This window comes from Pleurodeles waltl, chromosome 6 (genome assembly GCF_031143425.1).
Source record: "Pleurodeles waltl isolate 20211129_DDA chromosome 6, aPleWal1.hap1.20221129, whole genome shotgun sequence".
NCBI classification, from domain to species: domain Eukaryota; kingdom Metazoa; phylum Chordata; class Amphibia; order Caudata; family Salamandridae; genus Pleurodeles; species Pleurodeles waltl.
In genome coordinates this window covers 222,303,755-222,325,126 of record NC_090445.1, presented here as the reverse complement: position 1 = coordinate 222,325,126, position 21,372 = coordinate 222,303,755, and the positions used below count along the sequence as shown (strand labels likewise).

General features: G+C 44.2%; 1 protein-coding gene across 1 annotated transcript in view; it reads right to left on the bottom strand.

Annotated features, from left to right (window-relative positions):
- HIGD1B (HIG1 hypoxia inducible domain family member 1B) overlaps positions 1-21,372 on the bottom strand; it is a 158,856-nt gene that overhangs the window by 6,087 nt on the left and 131,397 nt on the right. The window contains exon 3 of the mRNA XM_069237935.1: positions 10,909-11,043. Within this exon, the coding sequence (XP_069094036.1) occupies positions 10,909-11,043 (135 nt within the window). The remainder of the gene's footprint in view (positions 1-10,908; positions 11,044-21,372) is intronic.

The following is a 21,372-nucleotide window of genomic DNA, read 5'->3' as shown; positions in this document are numbered from 1 at the left end:
CTTTGCCAAGGGCCGTGCCACTTCGTGTCTGCGTGCCCTCCACTTCCAACAGGGAACTAGAAGCACTTCTCTTACGTTTAATGGGACAGGGCCAGCAGTTTCTGGCAGCCTGCTGCTCTTTTAATGGCACTGCGCTGACACTATCAGGGATGGCTGCCCGCACCTACCTGTCCTTCTCAGTAGAGCTGCTTTTTATTTTGTATTTAATGGAAGGACAAGCACTTCTGAGAGACTGCTAGAGAGGGAGCTGCTTTTAGTCACTGCTTATTCTAATCTGACTTTCAATATTTCCTGCATTTTTACTTTAACTTTGTCTCGTTAAATCAAATGACTTTATTCAGCCTTTCCTCATATCATTAGCCTAAGGTTATGCTATAGAAAATCAATCAATCAATAAATAATACTTCTCAGAATGGCAGTTTCTCCTGTATAGGAATGGGGCTGGAATTACTAAAATTTCGAGCCTGACACCAACACGGACATGATCTGTACACACTTAAGGGATTTGAGCATATCCAATCATAAGCTGTTTTTCCTGTCTCTTAGTTGCATGAAAACTTTAAAGATCAGCACGTCTGCTGGTTCACTGCTCGAGCCATCCACCAAGTCAATGTATAAGCAGCTCCTTGCTCTACCTTCTGTTCTTAAACAATTCAGTATTCTGTTCAACTCTTTACTTTAAGCTATGTGGGTCCATATCAGTTCAAGAACCTACATGTGAAACTGTTGTTCGATTTGTCTGGACAAGATCTGCACAACTCTTCCAACTGTGTATGTAGGGAACACAGCTGGCAATTGCAGACTCACTTCTAATATATAGTTTACAGCAAAATTCCTATATGCTACATAATCAAACACCTCACCAATATGCATGGAGTACACACAATAGAACAGTTTGAAACTAGTAAGCTCTGGCAACAGATGGCAGTAACGTATTGATCCCATCCATTCTTGATCCCTGCATAATCCACCACATCCTTCTATCCAGACTAGAGGCCTCATTAACAAGAGGCCTGCGCCACCGTAGCTTCACTTTTTATGATGCTCCGGTGGCGTAGGCCCTCAATCATATCTATGAGGTGACGCAAAGCCACCCTGCGTGGCTTTGAAAGGCCGCATAGGCCTTACTCTACATCAAGGAGGCATTCCATGGACATTGCAGTGGGTTTTCCCAAGCAACACCCATGTGTTTTGGCACATTTCTAGAGTTTCAACAATCTGTAATTCTGAGAAAGCGTCAAAGCTGTGCGCCTCCCCAGGGGAGACGTAACAAGGAGAAATAACCTTATTTCTCATAGTTTTTTCCTCTTTCTATGTGTGCTGCATTCTGCAGCATACATAGAAAGAGGAAAGAACCTCCACTGATTGTTTTTGTGCAGGAAGGTGACCCTTCCTGCACAACAGCAATTGTGCCAACGACGCAGACCCCTTTGCACCATGGTGCAAGGTTGCCTGCCTTGGTGCTAGGCACCAATATGTGCGCCGGCAGAAGGGACAGGAACACACCATATTTCATTTATACCTGCCCTTTCCTTTCGATACAGGGCAGAGCAGCAAAAATACTTGCGGTGCTGCCCTGCGGCAAAACTAGTTAATGAGGTCCTTGATGGCCTTGGAATTCAGGGTGCAATTATCCTCTGGATTACCTCCTTCCAAACCAACAAGTCATAAACTGTTCTAGTCACATCCTATGGCTCAGACATTTATAAGCGTACATGCTGGGACCCCACGTCTTGACCCTTTGCCATCTTTCTTCAATGTTTACATGGATCCTTTAAACACCCTCACCTATTATTTTGAACGGTAAACTATACTGACAACTCAAATCTTCAAAACCGACACCTTCCAAATACATTCCAAATGTTCCTGCATATTAAAGTGAGATCAACCAGTGGGATCTAGAAATGCGTCAAACTCACCCAGTGTCAACAGAAATTCTCACACTTGGCTATTAAGTGTATGCCTGCACGCTATTCCCTGCCTACCCATCATAAGTGACTGCTTTCCCCTGGCCAAGCTAGCCAAAAACCTCAGTTATTCATAGATTATAACCAAAGTTTAGACCCACACATTAACAACACAGACAAAGTTTTCTTGTTTCTCTTTGATATCCCGTACTGCATCCTTTCATTCATGTGAGAGCTTCTAAAACATACGTGATACTATCCATGGACTATATCGACTTAAGGATGCAAAATCACCTTTCATATGTCTTAATTAATAATTAATCAAACACCAGCAGAGAGTATTCTTCACATTCAACCCAAAGAAAACACTTCCTTTACCTAACATGAACTAAATTAATCACCAACAGATCAATAGGATAAATTCAAATCTATCTGTGTCACACACCAGAATGATGCAGAAAATGGACAGAAACCCTTTAAGAAAACGTTTTTAAATGCCAGTTGAAATAACCATGAGATCCAGTTTGGTCCTTTAGACTACCCTTCCTTATTTAAACTAAAAAAAGTCAGGAATCATTTCTCAGCTATGGAGCACACATGCATAAATTCTTCCTCCTCCATTCATAAAGCCCTCTACTCTAAGTCTCATTAACCTAAGAATCACTTCAACATTGATCCCCAACACAAAGTCCCTAGAATTCACGATTGACCAATATGTGTCCATGACCACACACACTAATCTAGCTTGAACCCCCTCATTCCAGATCCACCTTCTCAAAAAACTCATCCGAGAGGCTCCATATAAAGGCTGAATAGAAGAGGTATGCCAGAAGATAGTGGGAGAGGCTGTGATTGTATATTGTCCATTTTCACAAATTGCGACCTAGAGCTGATGAAGGATTAGAACCTTTCAGAGCTATGCCATCTATTCCTTTTCTTGTGTATATTATTTTCTGAAGGATTTCCTGGTCTACAGTGTCCAACTCTGCTGACAAGTCTTTCAGCATTAGAAAGAAGGCGTTTACTCCATCATTAAGAACCTGAAGGACTGCATCATTTATGACGGGTTGCAGGCTCTTTGGAGTTGAGGAAGGTTTTTCATGGTATATGGGAGAGAAAAGAAGTTGTATAGAGATTGTATTTCCTAAGACTTTGTACAAGGAAGTTTATATGAGGGTCCTTCCTGAGACCAGAACTTAAATACCTAAAGGAAGAGCTTGCTCTCTGTGGGGCAAGGGAATTCAGGAGTATGCGTTTAGCATATGCCAGGGGGCAATTGAAAACTGGAAGAAAGAGGACAGCACAGAAACTGATGACTGGAGCAGGTTGGAGCAGGCTAAAATCTGAATACTGGACAGAACTGGATTGGATAATGCCTGTAGAAGACATATAACAAGATTTGACACACAAGCAAAAGAGAGTACAAATACAATGGAGCAACAGGAACAGAATTTAGAAACAGAGGTCAATAAAGGGAGGGCCAGATTCTATACAACATTAAATGAGGAAAGCAAAACAGAATTCAAAGAGAACAGACAGATCAACCTACCTCGGGAAACAAGACATACACAGGAAACTAGGCGAGTCAAACTCAAGGAGCAAATATTAGTCTCGTGAATACAAAGTAAGAAATACAAACAAACAGGATTGGAACTATACAGACAGAACAAGAAACTATGGAATAAATAACAAGTGTAACCATACTATTAAATAACAGGAACAGATGATCTATAGCATGAAGAAAACTTGGAAAGTCAGGGAATCATAAAAAATAAAAGCAATCACATACATTAATAATAGGAGTAGAAGCAAAGCAACAGGTCGACCAGAGTCATGCAGTATCAGTAATACAATGGTTGCCAGACCTGAGCACTGAGCTCAGAGGAAGATATAGTTGGCAGCTCAGGAAGAGGAACACAGATGCAGAAAGCTAGGTAAAAGCAAACAGCCAGGTGCTAGGACTCAGAGATCTACCTGGAGATGGCAGAACTTGGAGAGGGAAAGGCTAGAGAGCCAGAAGGTACAGGAGGAAAACAGCGAAACCAGGACCGGAGTCTGGCTCAGAGATGAGACACAGGAAATTCTGGAAACCCTGCATGTATTGGTCAGTGAATCTGTACTGACCAGGAGCCATGATCATAAAAAGGGGACCACCTTCAGGATTTGATCTACGTAAAGGCTGATCAAGGACAACAACTACATGAACCAGAATGCATCACTGGCAGTGTGAATACCTGGTCTGGTGTGAGAAGAGTCAGACAGTGTTCTCTGGTATAACACCATGGCGTCCTTGTGAATGCTACCTAGGGCCGCATTATACATTGTAGCGCGGGGGCTCAAAAAGCATGTGTGCTTGCTTTGTGCACTCCTGGGGCACAATGGTATTACAGAGGGGGCCGCAGATGCTTGTGCGTCCCCTTCTATACTACTGATAACGCTGGCACACATGTTGCACAGGGCTATCATGAGAGGGGTTTTCTTCATTTGCATGGGTGCGTGGTCCCACGCAAATGAGGGCATCTCTTTGCCTTTGTGCCTGCTCGGTATTATGGATGTAGGCACAGAGGCAAACATGAGTTTCAATGCGCATCTTAAAGGCAACCCTTTGGAGGTGTGAAAGGGGGTCCCATGGATCGCCCAGACATCCCCCTGCAGGCAGGTGCAGTAACTCACTGCGTGCACCTGCAAGGGCATCTCTCTCCCCTCTTGAAAATGCAGGCATGTTGCCACATGGACTGTGTAATAAGGATCAGCCTTTAAACAGCTGCTCCATATTTCACTTGAATGCATTGTCCTGGGGGGCAACATATTCTTTGTAATACAGTGCACTGTCCCTGTTTGCGACGGGGCACCTTGTGAAAGGTGCGCCATGGTGCAAATAGGTAAAGCGTGCTGAAATCATAATGCGGCCCGTGGTGGCAGAACGGCAGACTACAGACAGATAATTGGAAAATTGGTCTAGGGGATTCGGAAGTCACTGGGGTCAATGTATGTTTTTCAGTAGAGCTGTGATTTATCTATCTTTGAGAGAGGAGGGAAATCAGGCTTGCTATAAAGAGGAGTTGATGACATTGAGGAAAATGGGAGAAATGTCCTGGGCACAGGTTTTAAGAACTTAGCTGAGATGGGGTCATCAGTGTAGAGTTTTGTTGATGCTGTGATATACATGTCATTCACATTAAATGTTGACCTTTTTGGAATTATTTTACCTAGATTGTTAGGCTATTGGATCTTTCCACTGTATTTGACAGTGCCTCATCTCTGGATTGCAGATGATGGGGGTGACGACACTGCTCTGTGTTGGTCATTCTTTATTTTTGCAGAAAGTGAAAAAGCAGTATCACTACCTATTTATTGTTCTAACCTTTACATTTTAGAGTTCCTCAAGGCTTCTCTTTGTGCCCTGTTCTTCATATTATTATATTATGCCAATGCCATACTCACACTCAATTGCTGATCCGATTCAATTCTACTGATAATGAAACCCATCTTCAATTTGCATTTCAATATTGTCTTTGAGATGTTTCCATATGAAAATAGTCCTAGTTAAACGCTGATAAAACAGAGATAATTGATTAGGTGGGCCTTCTGCTTTCTAGTTAGAGGCTATGTGGCCAGTTTCATTTGGCCTTCCACTAAGTCTAATAAAGTCTATAATTTAGGAATTGTTTTTGATGGTCAGTTTTCTTTTCAGCACCAGGTTGGGAAACTGTTGGTCTCTTGGTGCTCTCTCGAGATAATTCTTGTTATGCCTATGCAACAGCAAAAGCTGGTAATAAGTATTTGATTTTATTCTGTTTGGTTTATGGAAATTCAGTAAATACATGTTCTTTCATTCATTTGTGTCCAGTGCCAGTGAAGTTTGTTTCTGTGTGAATGTGTAGGTAGGCTCTTTTCTGCAAAGATGTTAGCAATGTACTGAACTTGGGATTCCTTGATTCTTCATCTGTCCATTTGACACAAGGCACAACAGCTGTTGTGTGAAGGACTAAGTCTTCTGTATTTCTCTTTAATTTTTTGGGCTTAAAGAGAGTCCAGCGTTTGGGGTTTCCACCAGGGTCTTCCCATTCTTTTAGCTTTTTTTCTGCTGGTGTACAGAAGATTCTTCATTGATGGATTTTTGGGATTGTAGATTAGTTTGCTGTAGATGTCTAACTTGTTTGTAGTAGTTTGTAAGGACTTCTTTGGGGATGTGTATGGTTGAGGATGTTGATATAGTTTTGAGTTCTTCGGAGAGTTGAATGATAGATAAGTCTTTTAATGGTTCCAGTTGACCCTTGCTCTGCAGATGGTCTAATGATGTGACACAGTAGTGCTTGGTGGTGTGACCATTCAATAGGAGTGGAACATCAAGTTTAATGGTTTAAAAAAGGGATTATAAGGTCTAGGGTGAATCCCTTATTACAAATCGGCTATGAGAAGAGTTAAGATAGGCTATGTAGTGAGCAGATTTCTTTTAGTTTTGTACAAAGAGATGTTTTTTGTTGATATTCCAAGAGATGATGAAGTCACTTAGGAAGATAGCGGTGGAATATTGTGCCATCATGGGGTTAGGGAGATCATTGAGGTGTTTGTAGAAGTTGCAGTTGTACCAGGGTTGGCTGTAAATGGCATGGAAGTAAACAGTTTTGTTTTGGACAAATGGTAACTGAGAGGAATTTGAATGATGGGAATGACAAGGAGACATCTGTGGTGCAGGACAATATATTCCAGTGTATAACGAGTATGCCACCTGGTTCCTGCTGGGTCTGTCTTTGTGTAAGAGTGTATAACCTTCAGTAGCTAGGAGGTTGGTGACAGCCAGGTTTTGTTGATGAATAGGAAATCTAACATATGAGATATACAAAGGTTTGAAATTTCACTTGCATGAACTTGGGTGGGTACTTCATTATTTAGCCCACATTCTGGGATAGACTTTTTGTGACTATTGTGGTGCTTGTGTTGATTGTGACGTCTTGCAATTTGAATTACATTTTCAGAGAGATGTTCTAGTTTGGTTTTAACATACAGTATGATTGTCTTCTGATGAAGTCAGTGATAGGGATGGGATATCTTGTGGGTGATGTACATTTTGGCTCCTTTTGTATATGGCCTCATCCGTGCACTGGCAGGAGTGGGACATCATTTTTCCATCTTATTTTAAAACTTTGGAACTTACTGCTGTTAGAATTAAGAAGCCTAGACAAGGGGAAAGAGTTTAGGAAACAGCTTAAAACCCTCACTCTTTCCCTACTAATTAAAACCTCATTTGTCCTCTGTAAGACCATGTGCAACATTTTACTGCAGCCTGTGCTGGGAAGCCTTCGGGTAGCCATGCACTTTATAAGTCAACATAGAATAGATTAAAACATTCTCTGTAGCAGCATCAGTGAAAAATAGTGTGAGGTCAATACTCTAGGCAACTCCACGAGTTCCTCAGACTGACTGTGGGAGAGTGGACTTTAAATAGATAGCTCCAATGATAGTGGTGCTCTGGGTGAGGCTATTTGGAGGGGATAATTAACCATCTCAGGAGGTTGTTGAAGGAGAGATTAAGGCAGACAGGCTGTGCTGGGTGACTGAAGGCAGAGGTGTCTTGCTGGCTGTGTTGCATCCACAGTCACACCTTTTTCAGCAGCAAAGCTTCTTGTTTATCAAGTCCACCCATTTGCTGGAAATGTAGTCACTGAAGTAACAGACCTGCCAACTCACACAGTGATTGGCTCCCCACACATGGCCTTCCGGTGAGAAGCCAATATCACACAGTGGCAGGGAAAATGAGCTGAAAACCACTGAAAACAGTGGGTTTCTGCTCGTTTTCCGAGGCTTTTAACTGACGATGTCCATTAATGGGTGTGACATCAGTTTCAGCCTCAGCAAGCTTTTGTGTTTTTTTTTGTTTAGAGGAGGGGGTTTGGGGCCAGGGTGGGGCAAAAGTGCCTCTTAGGTGCTTTGTGGCATGAGGCCACACCCCCTCCAAGGCCCTAACCCCTCCTCACAATGTGAGATTTTTGGTCCAGTCCAAAACAATCTGCCCCACTCCGATCCAAACAGTCCGCCCCACTCCAATCTGCCCCACTCCAGTTCAAAACGATGTGCCCTATTCCAATCCAAAATAATATGCCCCACTCCCATCTACTCCACTCCAATCCAAAACAATCTGCCCCAATCCAGTGCAAAGCAATCTGCCCCAATCCAAAACATTCTGCCCCACTGAACTGTACTGCACTCCAATCCAAAACAATCTGCCCAATCCAAAACAATCAGCCCCACTGACCTGTACTGCACTCCAATCCAAAACAATCTGCCCCACTCCAATCTACCCCACTGCAATCCAAAATAATCTGCCCTACTGCAATTCAAAACAATATGCACCATACCAGTCTGCCTTATTCCAATCTGCCCCACTTTAATCCAAGAAGATCCGCCCCACTCCAATCCGCCCCACTTCATTCTTTCCCACTCCAATCCAAAACAATCTGTCCTACTCGAATTCATCCCACTCCAATTTAAAACAATCTGCCCCACTCCAATCCAACCCCAATCTAATCTGCCCCACTGCAGTCCAAAACAATCTGTCCCACTCCAGTCTGCCCACTCCAATCCAAAACAATACGCCCCACTCCAATCCACCTCACCCCAATCCATTCCACCCCACTCTATCCCAATTCACCCTACTCCAATCCACCCCACCCACATCCAGTCCACCCTACACCAACCCAACCACCCCACTCCAATCCAATACACCACACTTCAGTCTGCCATACCACACTCCTGTCTGCTCCACTCCAGTCTCCCCCAATGCAATCCAAAATAGTCTCCCCATTCTAGTCTGCCCACTCCAACCCAAAACAATCCACCACACTTCAATCTGCCCCTCTCCAATACAAAACAATCTGCCCCACTTTAATCCAAACAATCTGCCCCATTCCACCTGCCCCACTCCAATCCCAAACAACACACTCTAGTCCAAAACAATCCACCCCACTCCATCCCAATTCACCCCACTCCAGTTCACCACAATCCACCCCACTCCAATCTAGTCCCCCCATTTTTATATAGAGTTTTACATGAGCACCAGTTACGTTACACAAGGACACATTTATTTTTGGTAGGCATGGGGAAATTAAGTGATTTGCCCAGAATCACAGGATGTTGAGCCGAAGCAGATGCTCGAACCTGGTTTCCCAGCTCCAAAGACGTCAGCTCTTGCCATTATGCCTCATCCTCTCCCGAAATCAACTTCACTCCAATCTACCCGACTCCAGTCCAATTTAACACATTCAAATCCAATCCACCCACTCCAGTCCAATCCACCACAATCTACTCCACTCCAATCCACTCCACCTCTCCCCATTCCAGTCCACCCCACCCAATCCAATCCAGCCCATCCAGTCCACCACATTCAATCCAATCCAACCCACCCCATCCTGATCCACCCCACTCATCCAATCCACCCCACTCAATCTAACCCACCTCATTCCAAACCACTCCAATCTGATCCACCCCAATCTGATCCACTCCAATTTTATCCACCCCACTCCAGTCCACCATACTCCACTTCACATCACTCCAGTCCACCCCACTCTAGTCCATTTCACCCCACCCTGCACAAATCCAGTCCACCTCACTTGATTGCAATCCACCCTACTCCAATCCACCCCAATCCAACTAACCCCACCCCATATCACCCCACCCTACTCCAATCCACCCCATTCCAATCCACCCAACTCTCCTCCAATCCATCCCACTCTACCCTGATCCAATCCACCCCACCCCATCCCAGTCTGGTCCAACGTACTCCAATTCAATCCATCCAGCCTAGCCGACTCCAATCCAGTCCAACACACCCCACTCCAATCCACTCCACTCCACTTCAGTTCACTACACCCTAATCCAATCCACCCCATTCCAATTTTATCCACCCAACTCCAGTTCACCCCACTTCACGCCACCCCACTCCAATCCACCTAATTTACTTTAATCCACCACACTCTATCCCAATCCAATCCACCCCACCCCATCCCCATTCAGCCTACGCCACTCCAATCCAATTCATCCAGCCCACCCCACTACAATCCATCCTACTCCAATCCAATTCACTCCAATCGAATCTACTCCACTCCATCCAATCCAGTCCAATCCAATCCACCGACTCCAATCCAATCCAATCCAACCCACCCCACTCCAGTCCAATCCACGCCATTCAAATCCAGTGAATCCAATCCAATCCAATCCACCCCACTCCAATCTAATCCACCCCACTCCACTCCAGTCCAATCTAATCCATGCCACTCCAATCCAGTCCACCCACTCCAGCCTATAACTCCAATCCAAACCACCCACCCCAATCCAGTCTAATCCACCCCACTTGAATCCACCCCAATCCAATTCACCTCACCCCGTTTCAATCGACCCCACTCCAATCGACCCCTTCCACTCCATCCACCCCAGTCTTCTCCAATCCAGTCCACCCTACTCTACTCCAATCCACCCCACTACCTCAATCTACTCCAACCCACTCCAGCCTATTCCACCCCGCTCCACGCTACAGCACTCTCTGCCACTGAACCACTGAAGTTGAGTCCTTTCTACTCAACTCTATGACACTCTACTCCCCTACTCCACTCTACGACACTTTAACAAATCCACTCTAAGACACTCTACTTCCCCACTCCACTCTAACACTCCATGCAACTAACTTTTAGCCATGCTTAACAGCAGCCACACTGGTGTACAACTTGGCAAAACACATTGCCAATAGCTCTTGTATAGGCGAGACCTGGCTTTGTCAATGTTTGTTTTGTCTTGCTGTATCTCTGTGTCACTTTCCTTATCGCTGCCCTCACCTGATTTGAATAACTACTGCATTGTCGTCTTCAGCCCCGACACACACTTTGGCCACCCACTGAATGCATAAAAGGCTTTTTTTCTAACCCTCATTGCTAGTTATTGAGGGGATTGGCATTATAGTAAAGGGGGCTAACGGCATGGCTTAATCACTCATAAATATTGCGCTTACCTAAAGCTGTAGCTCCCACTACACATGCCTGTGCTGCGACGCGGGTGTGAATCAGGTGGACGGACATCTTGACGCTGCCCCTGGCCTTTAGTCGGTAAAGTCCATAAGCGGCGACAACAGCAAAACCAGCAATACCTGTCTCAAAGTATCACAAGAAATGCTTTTCAGAGTATAGCAAGATAGGTTGTTCAATGCTGTATGAATACCACTGCAAAATGCAAGCACTAAGGGCCTGATTTATACTTTTTAGCGCCTAATTTGCGGCATTTTTGGATACAAAAGTGGCGCAAACATACAAAATATAATTGAATTTTGTGAGTTTGTGACGCTTTTGCGTCAAAAAATGACACAAATGCAGCACTAAAAAAGTATAAATCAGGCCATAAGATTGCTGGGGAAACGTCTGCAGGGAATATTAACATTACAGTTACACCATTGGAGGTTTGCGGCTAAGACAAAAAAATTATAATTAAAGTTTTGCTCCAGGTGCATCATCTGTTGATTTTAACAAAACTTTCTGTTTCAGATTTAAATAGGTGACATTATATTGTACATTCAGCTCTTAGAATGAAATACATTTCCACACAGTATGCAATAGGCTAGGGTGCGAACCTGGCAAGAAGACAAATTCTGGACAGTGACAGTAACAATTCAGGAAAAAGAGTCAAAAATCAGGACAAAAATTTAAGATAAAAGGTCATTTTTACAGACACATTTGAGGACATTGCGCAATTATAAAATAGATAGATTACAAAAGTCCAGGCCAAGATAGGTTTATGTTCTTTAATTTGTATTACACCTTGGAGTGTTGAGCAAAGATTCACAAACAGCTGGACAGATTCAAAGATTAAAACTAGTAAACATATACACTCCAAGCAGAATCTGACAGCTGACATAAGAGGCAGGTTTCACAATTCTACCCCAGTACCATGAACGATCGTGCCAGAAGCAGAGCTTTGTTGCTGAACATAGACTTAGAGTTCACAGAAGGTAGTACTAGTAGAGAGTGAAAAAAGAGGGAAATGGTAACAAGGGAAATATACATGGAAGGAGAGACAGAAGGTAGGAACAGTGAAAGTGAACAGTGAGAGAAGAGAAAAGCAGATACAAGGAGTTGCTGAGGATGACAGAGAGAAAGTTGAAAAGAATAAAAAAGGTAGAAGGGGGCATATAAAAGGTGAGTTAGAGGGAACCAAGACTAATGGATAGGTAGAGGACAGGAGGGAAGAAATACAGAAAAGGGAACTTAAGGAGAAGAGGTTGAACAGGGAGTGAAGTGATGTGAGGGTTCACTTTGTAACTTGAATGTCAGACCTTTCAATTCCAATTTCAATGCACCCTATCTTTGAAAATCTGGTGCTGCCATGCTCCTTCCCTTTCATGCAGCGCACCAACGTCACTTACTGCTCTGTGTTACATGAAATGTTAGTAAATATGCCCCTCAATAATTTGGCTCAAGTGTCCGGACTTAAATTTTGTCTTGGAACTTGTATAGTGCTCTGCTGCCTTTTGGATAGTGTTGCGCTAGTGAAACAACATATACTTATATACAGGCAGAAAATCAGTGCTTGTTTAAAAAAGGCACTGTTTCAAAGAATGAGGGAGAAATCCATCCAAGGCTCCAGCCTGGATCATTTGTCCAGCAGGTTGCGTTGTGGCACAAGAAGATTCTGGGATTAAAACACTTTGGTCGTGTTATGTAGGCATTTCTACTTGTGCTCTTCGTTAACTGGAAATTTTGAAATAAAAACTTCAAGGAAACCCTGATTATAATAAAATTGAATCCCTCCATTTGTAGACTATGACATTGTACCAGTCTTCCACAACCGGCTGCTGAAGTGCTTTTACCTCAGGGCCTAGGGCACCTCATAGGCTGTAGGAATGATAGGATTGGCTTTAGTGCTGGTGCCGGATGGTGTGAGAATATTTGTTGTGCCCGATCCCAAAAAAACCTCCTTCTGCAAGGATTCAATCAGTAACACCCTCTAATGGTGCCCCTTATCTCTACACAGACCCGCTTGTATGTGTAGTTCAAAAGTAACTAAAACGCAGTAACACATGTTTCACTGCAGTGGAAGACACTTTACAAAGCTGGATTCGTCACCTTTCTGTTACTTATTGCTATATTTGGGTGTTAAACTGGTACTAATGGGGTGAACCAATGCCCAGAGTGTGTTAACAAGTCTAAAAATGACAAAATAATTAAGTAATACTATCATAAAATGTGCTGCATTACACCGCATAATTTGCCTTTTCTTGACACATAATTTACTCAACCCTGCTGCATAATTTAGCTCTCCTCTGACGCATAATTCCAGTGTCCCTGCTTAAGCAAAGAGGACCACAAAGTGTAGGAGTCACATGTCATAAATACTGGCAGGCATTGTATTATATATTAAGAGTATTCAGTCTGGAGAATTACATACTCAGGATTTAAAACATAACATAGTGATTGGAGTTGTTTTTACTAATAAGTAAATATTATTATCCAAATGAATCCTATTTAGCAACCTTATAATACTGAAAGATTAAAATAAAACTGTAAAGGATGTAAACCCATGCCTTGCATTTTCCATGATGCTATTTCATTTCGGTTCATGTGCTATATTAGGTTTTATCTTATGAACTGAAACTAACAAAAGTGTTCCTGTGACAAAAAACAATAACCCACTTAGCTGTCTATGTAAAAAAATATATATATTTTAACTGCATGTCACATATTGTTCTATACTGCAGGCACACTATACCTCTCTGCTACTTTATGGTAAGACAAAACTCAGATCTTTCAGACAGATACACTAATCCCCAAAGTTAAAACTGACTTTTTATTACAGCCTAAAAAATGCTGGCACATAATCTGATGTCTGTGCTTTAATCATGTAAGTAGTGTCAAAATGCAACTACCCCTCTCCACTTCCACAGAGTTTGGCCCTGGTGAGGTGACATCAGCCCCTGAATGAAAGCAGAATGCCATGCCCTAGGCTGGGGCAGGAGGCGGCCCAGCAAATGCTGTAACTGCACAGCGTGGCTCATTATCACTCTGTATGTGATAATGGGCCATACAGAATGAAAATGGGCTGACAGATGTCTGTGCCAGGCCAGGTAGGGGCTGAGGTAGGCCATTGAGTTCACAGGAGGAGTCTGAGCCGGGACCCTGTAGTGAATGTTAAATAACTCTGGGGCTTTTTGCTTGGGGACCGCCCAGCTCCTTGCAATCTCCAAAATTACGGACAAAAGGCGTCTAAGAAAGAAATCATCACGAACAATGGACCTGACTCCCAAATTACAGACGATCTGTGAAATTTACGGACGGGTGATCACCCTAGTCTGCAGAACTCCCTAACCCAGTGGTTCCCAACCTTTTCACTTCTGTGGACCCCCATTTTATCAATACTGGAGCCCGGGGACCCCCACTGAATCATTATTGGAACCGGGGGACCCCCACTGAGTCAATACTGATAGCTGGGACCTAATATTATTACATTTTTTAAGCAGCCGCGGACCCCTGGTGAGGCTGCGCGGACCCCCAGGGGTCCCCGGCCCACAGGTTGGGAACCACTGCCCTAACCCATATTTTACCGGTTGATTACTGTTTCCAGACGTGGAAGAGTTGACAGTCTCCCCGCAGATTCTGTTAAAAGCTTTTTTACAGCACATGATGGATTCCAGCACAAGTCTATAGCTTTTCAAATGTACTTTTTGCCTTGATTACAAGAAGGCAGAGGAAACCGTTCAAAAAACAATTCCTGCCCAGGGGCAACTCCAAATACTGGAATGATGTAATGGTACCTTTCTTCCTGTAAATATATTTTCCATTTCTTATAACGGTTGAAGAACATTTATGTTTAGTGTTTTCAAACCATACGTTTTTTCAAAGAGCAGTCAAACTTTATTAAATATTCCAATGTGCTGATCCACTTCATTATTATAAGGCAGGGATCTTCAAACTGGGGGGGCGGGACCCCATAGGGGGGCCTCAAGTGATCCCAAGGGGGGCATCAGGCTCTGGCAAATAATAGTGCTTTGTTTAAAGCAGAAGCATGTTTATTGCATTTGTAAAAAGGTAACAGAACTTAACTGCAATGTTTAAATAAATCTTGATAGAATAGTTTTGAAAAATTCTGAGGGGGGCCCAATGATTTATTTTTCCCCTCAGGTGGTGGGGGCAGCATTAGCAAGTTTGAAAACCACTGTTATAAGGGGAACATCAGTCAAGCCAGGGAAATCTGAATTTCGTGAATGACTGTGCCCATTCATATTTTGCATGTTTCATTTTCTTTTGAGAATACAGTGCTCCACATGGCCCTCATGAGAAGGATTTCTTCAGAGTTTGGTTTGTCAATGACGGCAGAATACAAATGATGGAGCTGAATACAAATGATGGAGATTTTCTGTTTTCCATCGAGCAGGAATGAAAAATTTCCTAGCTATCGCAACTGAAAGTTTCAATTCTATTAAGGACACGAGGCGAGGATTACGCTTTTCTTTCCTCACTTTATTTTCACAGCAGCCAAGCATAAATAGCATAAAGCTTTGTTTGCCATCATCCCATGAGAAAAAGTAATGTTTTCACAACAATCACCAGTCCTTCACAATCACAAAGTCCTTTATTACTGTTGTCTTCCCCTCTTTCTTGCGACCGAGATCGACCATCATCTGTCTTCATTCTTATTTGGACCCATCAGATCCTACGACAAACAGCACAACCAATGACTCGATATCCGCCAATGTTATCCACACTATAAAAATCCCAATACAAGCTATCTTAGTAAACCAATGCCTGCCACCATTAAACAATATTCAGTTCAAAATTGATATGAATATCCCAATTTTACGATGGGAAGTCTATGGGAGAGAATATGCATGTCATAGTGGGCGAGTAAATCCTCGCCTCTGTGTCCTTAATAGAATTGAAACTTTCTATTATGATAGTCAAGAAAGTTTTCATTCTGTGCTCGTTTAAAGCTTTCTCACCACTTTCGGTACCATATTGGGAATTGGCTTGAAGTAGCTTTTGAACGTGGAGCCCAAGGACCAATCCGCAGCACTGAGGATATCCTTCATACAAGTCCCAAGGCAAAATGCCCTGGATGCCATTGAACCACTCACAGAGTGAGCGCCAACATTTCTGGTATAAATGTCAGCCTCTTGCATCACCCAGTGAACCCATCTGGTCCGCTGCTCCGCTGGCCCATACGTACTGGGCGTTTCAAATGAAGTGCGTGTCGGCTGACACTCCCGACAAGCGCACATTGTGTTTGACAAGCAGTGCCCTCTAGAGGAGCTCACTGCTGTGCCCCTAGGACGCTGAATCGCGAGTATACAATAACGCTCACAGAGGGGCGACTAGCGTTCCCGCAACCGGCGGCACCTAGAAAAAAAGCATCACGTTAGGCAAAGCCTTACATACACCAGCAATAAACCCACAATAAAACAACAGTATACGAAAAAAGAACAGGCACAAAGGCCCAAGCACTTAGCTCGGCTGCGGGAGCAGCGAAGAAAGAGGGGTAGACAACAGCGATGATGGACTTTGTTATTGTGAAGGAGTGGGCTTGAGGCATATGCAGCAGAGGGGGGCATGGCTACAGTATACATATTTCTCCCAGATGCCCCAGCCAGAGTCCTTGAGATTCCTTTCAAATGAGAAATCCTTCTACTGCAAGGCTGTGAACACTGCCCTCCAACTCATATACAGTGAAGGACAGTAGGGTTGTGAGAACTAGGGATGAGATTTGGTTGAGGATATAGATTCAAGGCTCCACAATTGAGCTTTGTTCCAGCTGGCACCCTCATGTCCTATGCATTATGCCCAGCAAAGATGTCACAGCAATACTGAAAGGGGGAACCAACAGAAAAAAAACCAGGTGAATGGTGACCCTCACTTTCCAGAATGCATGTCAGCTCCCATTGTGCTTCAGAATGGGAAGAAATGTTATCAAAAGAATGGTTGCTGGATATCCTGTCTTTAGGCTAAACTCTAGGTGCTGAAATAATCTGCCTCCACAAATATCAATCCTTCAGAAAAAAACTAAAGGCTCATCTCAGCCTTTTGGGAGAGTAGGTTTGTACAGCGGAGTACAAGGGCCCATCAAAATTGGACAGCTGCACATAATAAATCCAGGAAAATACTTAGGGCACTTAAAGAACAAAAAGGAACGCAGGCAAGTCATGGGCTTGAGGATCATCAACAGTTTTGTAAGGAGCATTCCTTTAGGATAGCTAGCATATATTTTTTGGTTACCACACTAAGGGCCATATGTATGAAAAAATTGGCTTGCGAATCGCAAATTGCGTTTTTTAAGAAATCGCTATTTCCGAGTCGCAATTGGCCATGTAACAAAATTGCGATTCGGAAATAGCGATGTCTTAAAATTTGCTATTTGTGTTTGCGAGGCCCATTTACCGAATCGCAATTTGCATTTTCGCAAATTGCGATTTTTTTGCGATTCGGTAAAAAATCGCAAATTTCGAGAAATTTCAAGAGAGCACACCTGGAGGAGCTTGATGACATCACCAGCAGGAAATGAGTCATCCCAGGCAGTTGCAGGTGCCACACCCAAACCAGCATCCTGAGAGAGAGTAGCCCAGCCACACAGAGCAGCACTCAGAAGGAGCCAGCACACCTGAGCAAGGATGGACACCCCAGGCCAAGCACAGGAGAAGGGAGAAAGAAAGCGCAAGCTTAAGGTGCTAACTGAGGAGGTGGTCAGGAGCCATGACCACCTTTTTGGAAAAAGCTCACTCCAGGTGCCTGAGAGTGAGAAAAGGAGACTATGGGAGGATATACAATCAAAAATCTGCACAATTGGAGTGGCACAGCGCTCCATTGAAGAGATCAAGAAGAGGTGGTATGACCTGTGGTCCCGTGCGAAGGAGAGGGTGGCAAGGAGACTTGCGGAGGCCAGGGGCACAGGAGGCGGTCCACCCACAGAGGCACCATCCACACCATTGGAGGACCTAGTCGAGTCAACACTCCTCCCTGAAGCTGTGACAGGGGTCACAGAGATCGAAACCTCCGGTACCAGCCAACGTAAGTGCAATATTGATTTGTAACCCCATATGTGTATGCACAAAAGCCCCTTAGAACTTAGCAAGTAATGTTAAACATTGTGAGAAGTAGTCCAGTCCACATCTTAGAAGCAGCACAACAATGCATTATAGGAGTGGCAGTCCACAACCCAGAGCAGAAAGTAGCACATACAATGTATTTAACTAGAGTGACACCCAGAGGAACACAACACACACATCACAGTGTAGAGAAGTACCTGTACCTTTATTACCATTGTCTGACCGTAAATGTAACATACATAACTGACATGCTGCATATTGTTGTTGCAGGTGGGCCAGGCCCAGCAGCCACAGCATCAGCACGGGTAGGCGAGACTGACACCCATCTGGCTTCCAATTCAAACACCAGTGGGTCCCTCAACATCACGACTCTCCAACGCAGGCCCAGGGCACTGCCACTGCCAGAGCTCAGCAACGACTCAGATGAGCAGCAGGAAGGGCCATTTACCCCATCAGCAACAGGCAGGCGCAGCCAGATGCAAGAGGTCAGGTGTCATCAGACCACAGCACCACGCAGGATGGCAACAGATTCCGGGGCACAGCAGCATGAGGCAGGTGAGGTTCCCTCCTTCTTTGGTGGGCTGGAAGCTGCTATGTCGCAGCAGCAGCGCCTACAAAATAAGAGGATCCTCGGATTAGAAAAGAACTTGCGCAAACATAACCGCAACATGGTGGTCCTGCATCGCCAACTTGACTCCCTCAATAACAACATAGTACAGCTGCGTGAGGGACAGGTTCAGGCATCACAGGACACCAGGGACCTCACAAGTGCTGTCCGTGAACTATGCCAGGTGCTGCGCCATGAGAGGGTGAGCCAGCGCAGACAGGAGCGCAGATTTCGGAACATGTTTGGCAGCTTCTGTCGTTCGTCTAACAGGGTGGCTAATTCAACTGCACTGATTGCCCATTGTGCAGTGGCTGCGCAAGCACACAGCAGCAGGGACGTTGTGAATGGACTGGTGCAGATCACCAATGTGATCAAACACATTATGGGACCAAGGTCAGCCACTCCGAGTGAGCTTGCACTGGGGGACACTGAGGACAGTTCCAGCCTCAACAGTGTAGCTGTACCAGCATCGGACACCAGACGGCACAGTGCCAGGCACAGCACTGCCACTGAGGGTGACAACAGAGGTGCAAGTGATGTAACTGGGCACCCAAGTGGTGTGTGTGCCTGCAAAAAATGACTCTAGCTGCCAGTTGACTTCTGTTTTCACTATGAAGTAATAGTGCATTACTCAGGTCCTTCATTGTTTTGAGTTTCTCACTTAACCTTTTTTTGTTATTACTCACACAAACATTACCTGACTTAAGGTAATACATTTATTTCACTACAGGTACAGTTGTCAGGGGATTTGTGTCATTTATACTCACGTCTGAAATGGTTGTGTGTGATGTCGGCGCTCCTTTGCCTTCCCTCTGCTGCACTGGTCCTGTCTGCTGGATGTGGGGGTGGTATGGGATCATCATCCTCATCAGATTCAGTATCACATATTTCTACAGGTATGCCCCTGGTGGTAGCTATATTGTGCAAGATAGCACAAGTAGCCACTATTCTACATGTCGTCTCCGGACTGTACTGTAGTGCCCCTCCACTTTTGTGGAGGCACCGGAAGCGACTCTTCAGCAGTCCAAAGGTGCGCTCCACCACATTGCGGGTTGCCCTGTGTACTGCATTGTATCTCCGTTCAGCTGGTGTTGCAGGATTGAGGTAGGGCGTCATCATGTAGGTGCGCACTGCGTAAACACTGTCTCCTGTAAAGGACAGAGGGTATGATAAGAAGTGGGCCATCTGACATCAGCACGCCATGAATGCGCCATTGTATAGAGGGACAATACCTAGTAGATATCCTTCACCAAACTCCCCAGCTAGCAGTCGTGTGTGAATCCCGCTGTGGCGAAAGATGTATGAATCACGTGTGCTCCCTGGGTACCTGGCCACGAGATCAGTAATGATGTAGGAGGCATTGCATATCACCTGTATATTCATTGAATGTTGGTATTTCCTGTTGTGGTACACATACTCTGTAGCGGATGGTGGACAGATTGCCACATGTGTCCCATCTATGGCACCTAGGACGTGGGGGAACTGTGCTATCTGGTAATATTCAATTTTTGTCTGCTGTATTTCCTGTGGGGTGTGGGGGAATCTGATGTACTGGTGTAGTTTGCTCCGCATGGTGTTGATAAATGCATTGAAAAATCTGGGGAGGGTACTCTGTGAGACCCCTCCAGCTGCTGCTATGACCCCTTGATAGCTCCCTGAGGCGAGTAGGTGGAGGGAGCATAATACCTGCACATAGGTGGATATGCTGTGTGTCCTTAGTGTTCTGCGCTGCAGTATGGGTTGTAGCTCAGCTATCAGATCAAGTATCATGGCTGAGTTCAACCGATACCTCTCATATATTTCCTCCTCTGTCAGGTTAAAAAGTGTAATGCGCACTATGAAAATGCGCTCCGGTCTCCTCCCTCTCCTCAAACCTGCTAAGATCCTCATCCTCCTCACCATGACGTAGAGTGCAGCCATTGTTGAAAAGAGTCTGAAGCATTCTGGGCCTCTTTATATAGGCTGCACCTGGTTACCACCTGGTTTCAGTTAGTGGTATTTTGCATGTGCAAAATGCCATTCTGCGAAAAATCACAATTTGTGATTTTTTGATGCATCTGTGACTAGGATTTTGCGACTCGCAATTTGCGCCTCGCAATTTCCTACTGGAAATACCGAATCGCAAATTGCGACTCGCAAAACCAGGTCGCAACGCAAAAAATCGCAATTTTTGCAATTTCTTATTTTTGGTCTGCGAATGCTTTTCATGCATCGCAGACCACTTTTTTGCACTCGCAAACGGACGAATTTTGCAATTCGCACCGTTTGCGAGTGCAAAAAGGTTTCATACATCTGGCCCAAAATTGCCAAAATTATTATAAATAAAGATTTGACTATGATGAAAAGCCCAATAAAGTTATGAGTGTGGTCCTTTTCTTAGGGTGAGACAGTGGAAAAGACTGTGTCAAAATGGTTCTCTTTAATCAAAAGAACAAATAGTGTGAGAAAGAAACAAAATAATTTTTCTACAACATGTAGCAGCATTAAAGGCCTTAGGCACAATACGTAGGTACATTACTTTAACCACATTTAGCCTTAGCCACATTACGTCATATTTAATTGAAATGAATACGAGTTTAATAATGAATTACAAATTACATTTAGGCACACATTGCAGAAAAAACTCAATTCGGAGGAATAAGCCCGGAATATTTATTCCAAATGATGTTACCACAAAGTCTAAAAGTTGCAAAACTCCTTGACCTGCCAACCCCACCCTGGACCTTTAGAACTGCAATAAAAAGCCAAAATCCCCTCAAAATGTTTTCCTCCGTTTTATGCAATAT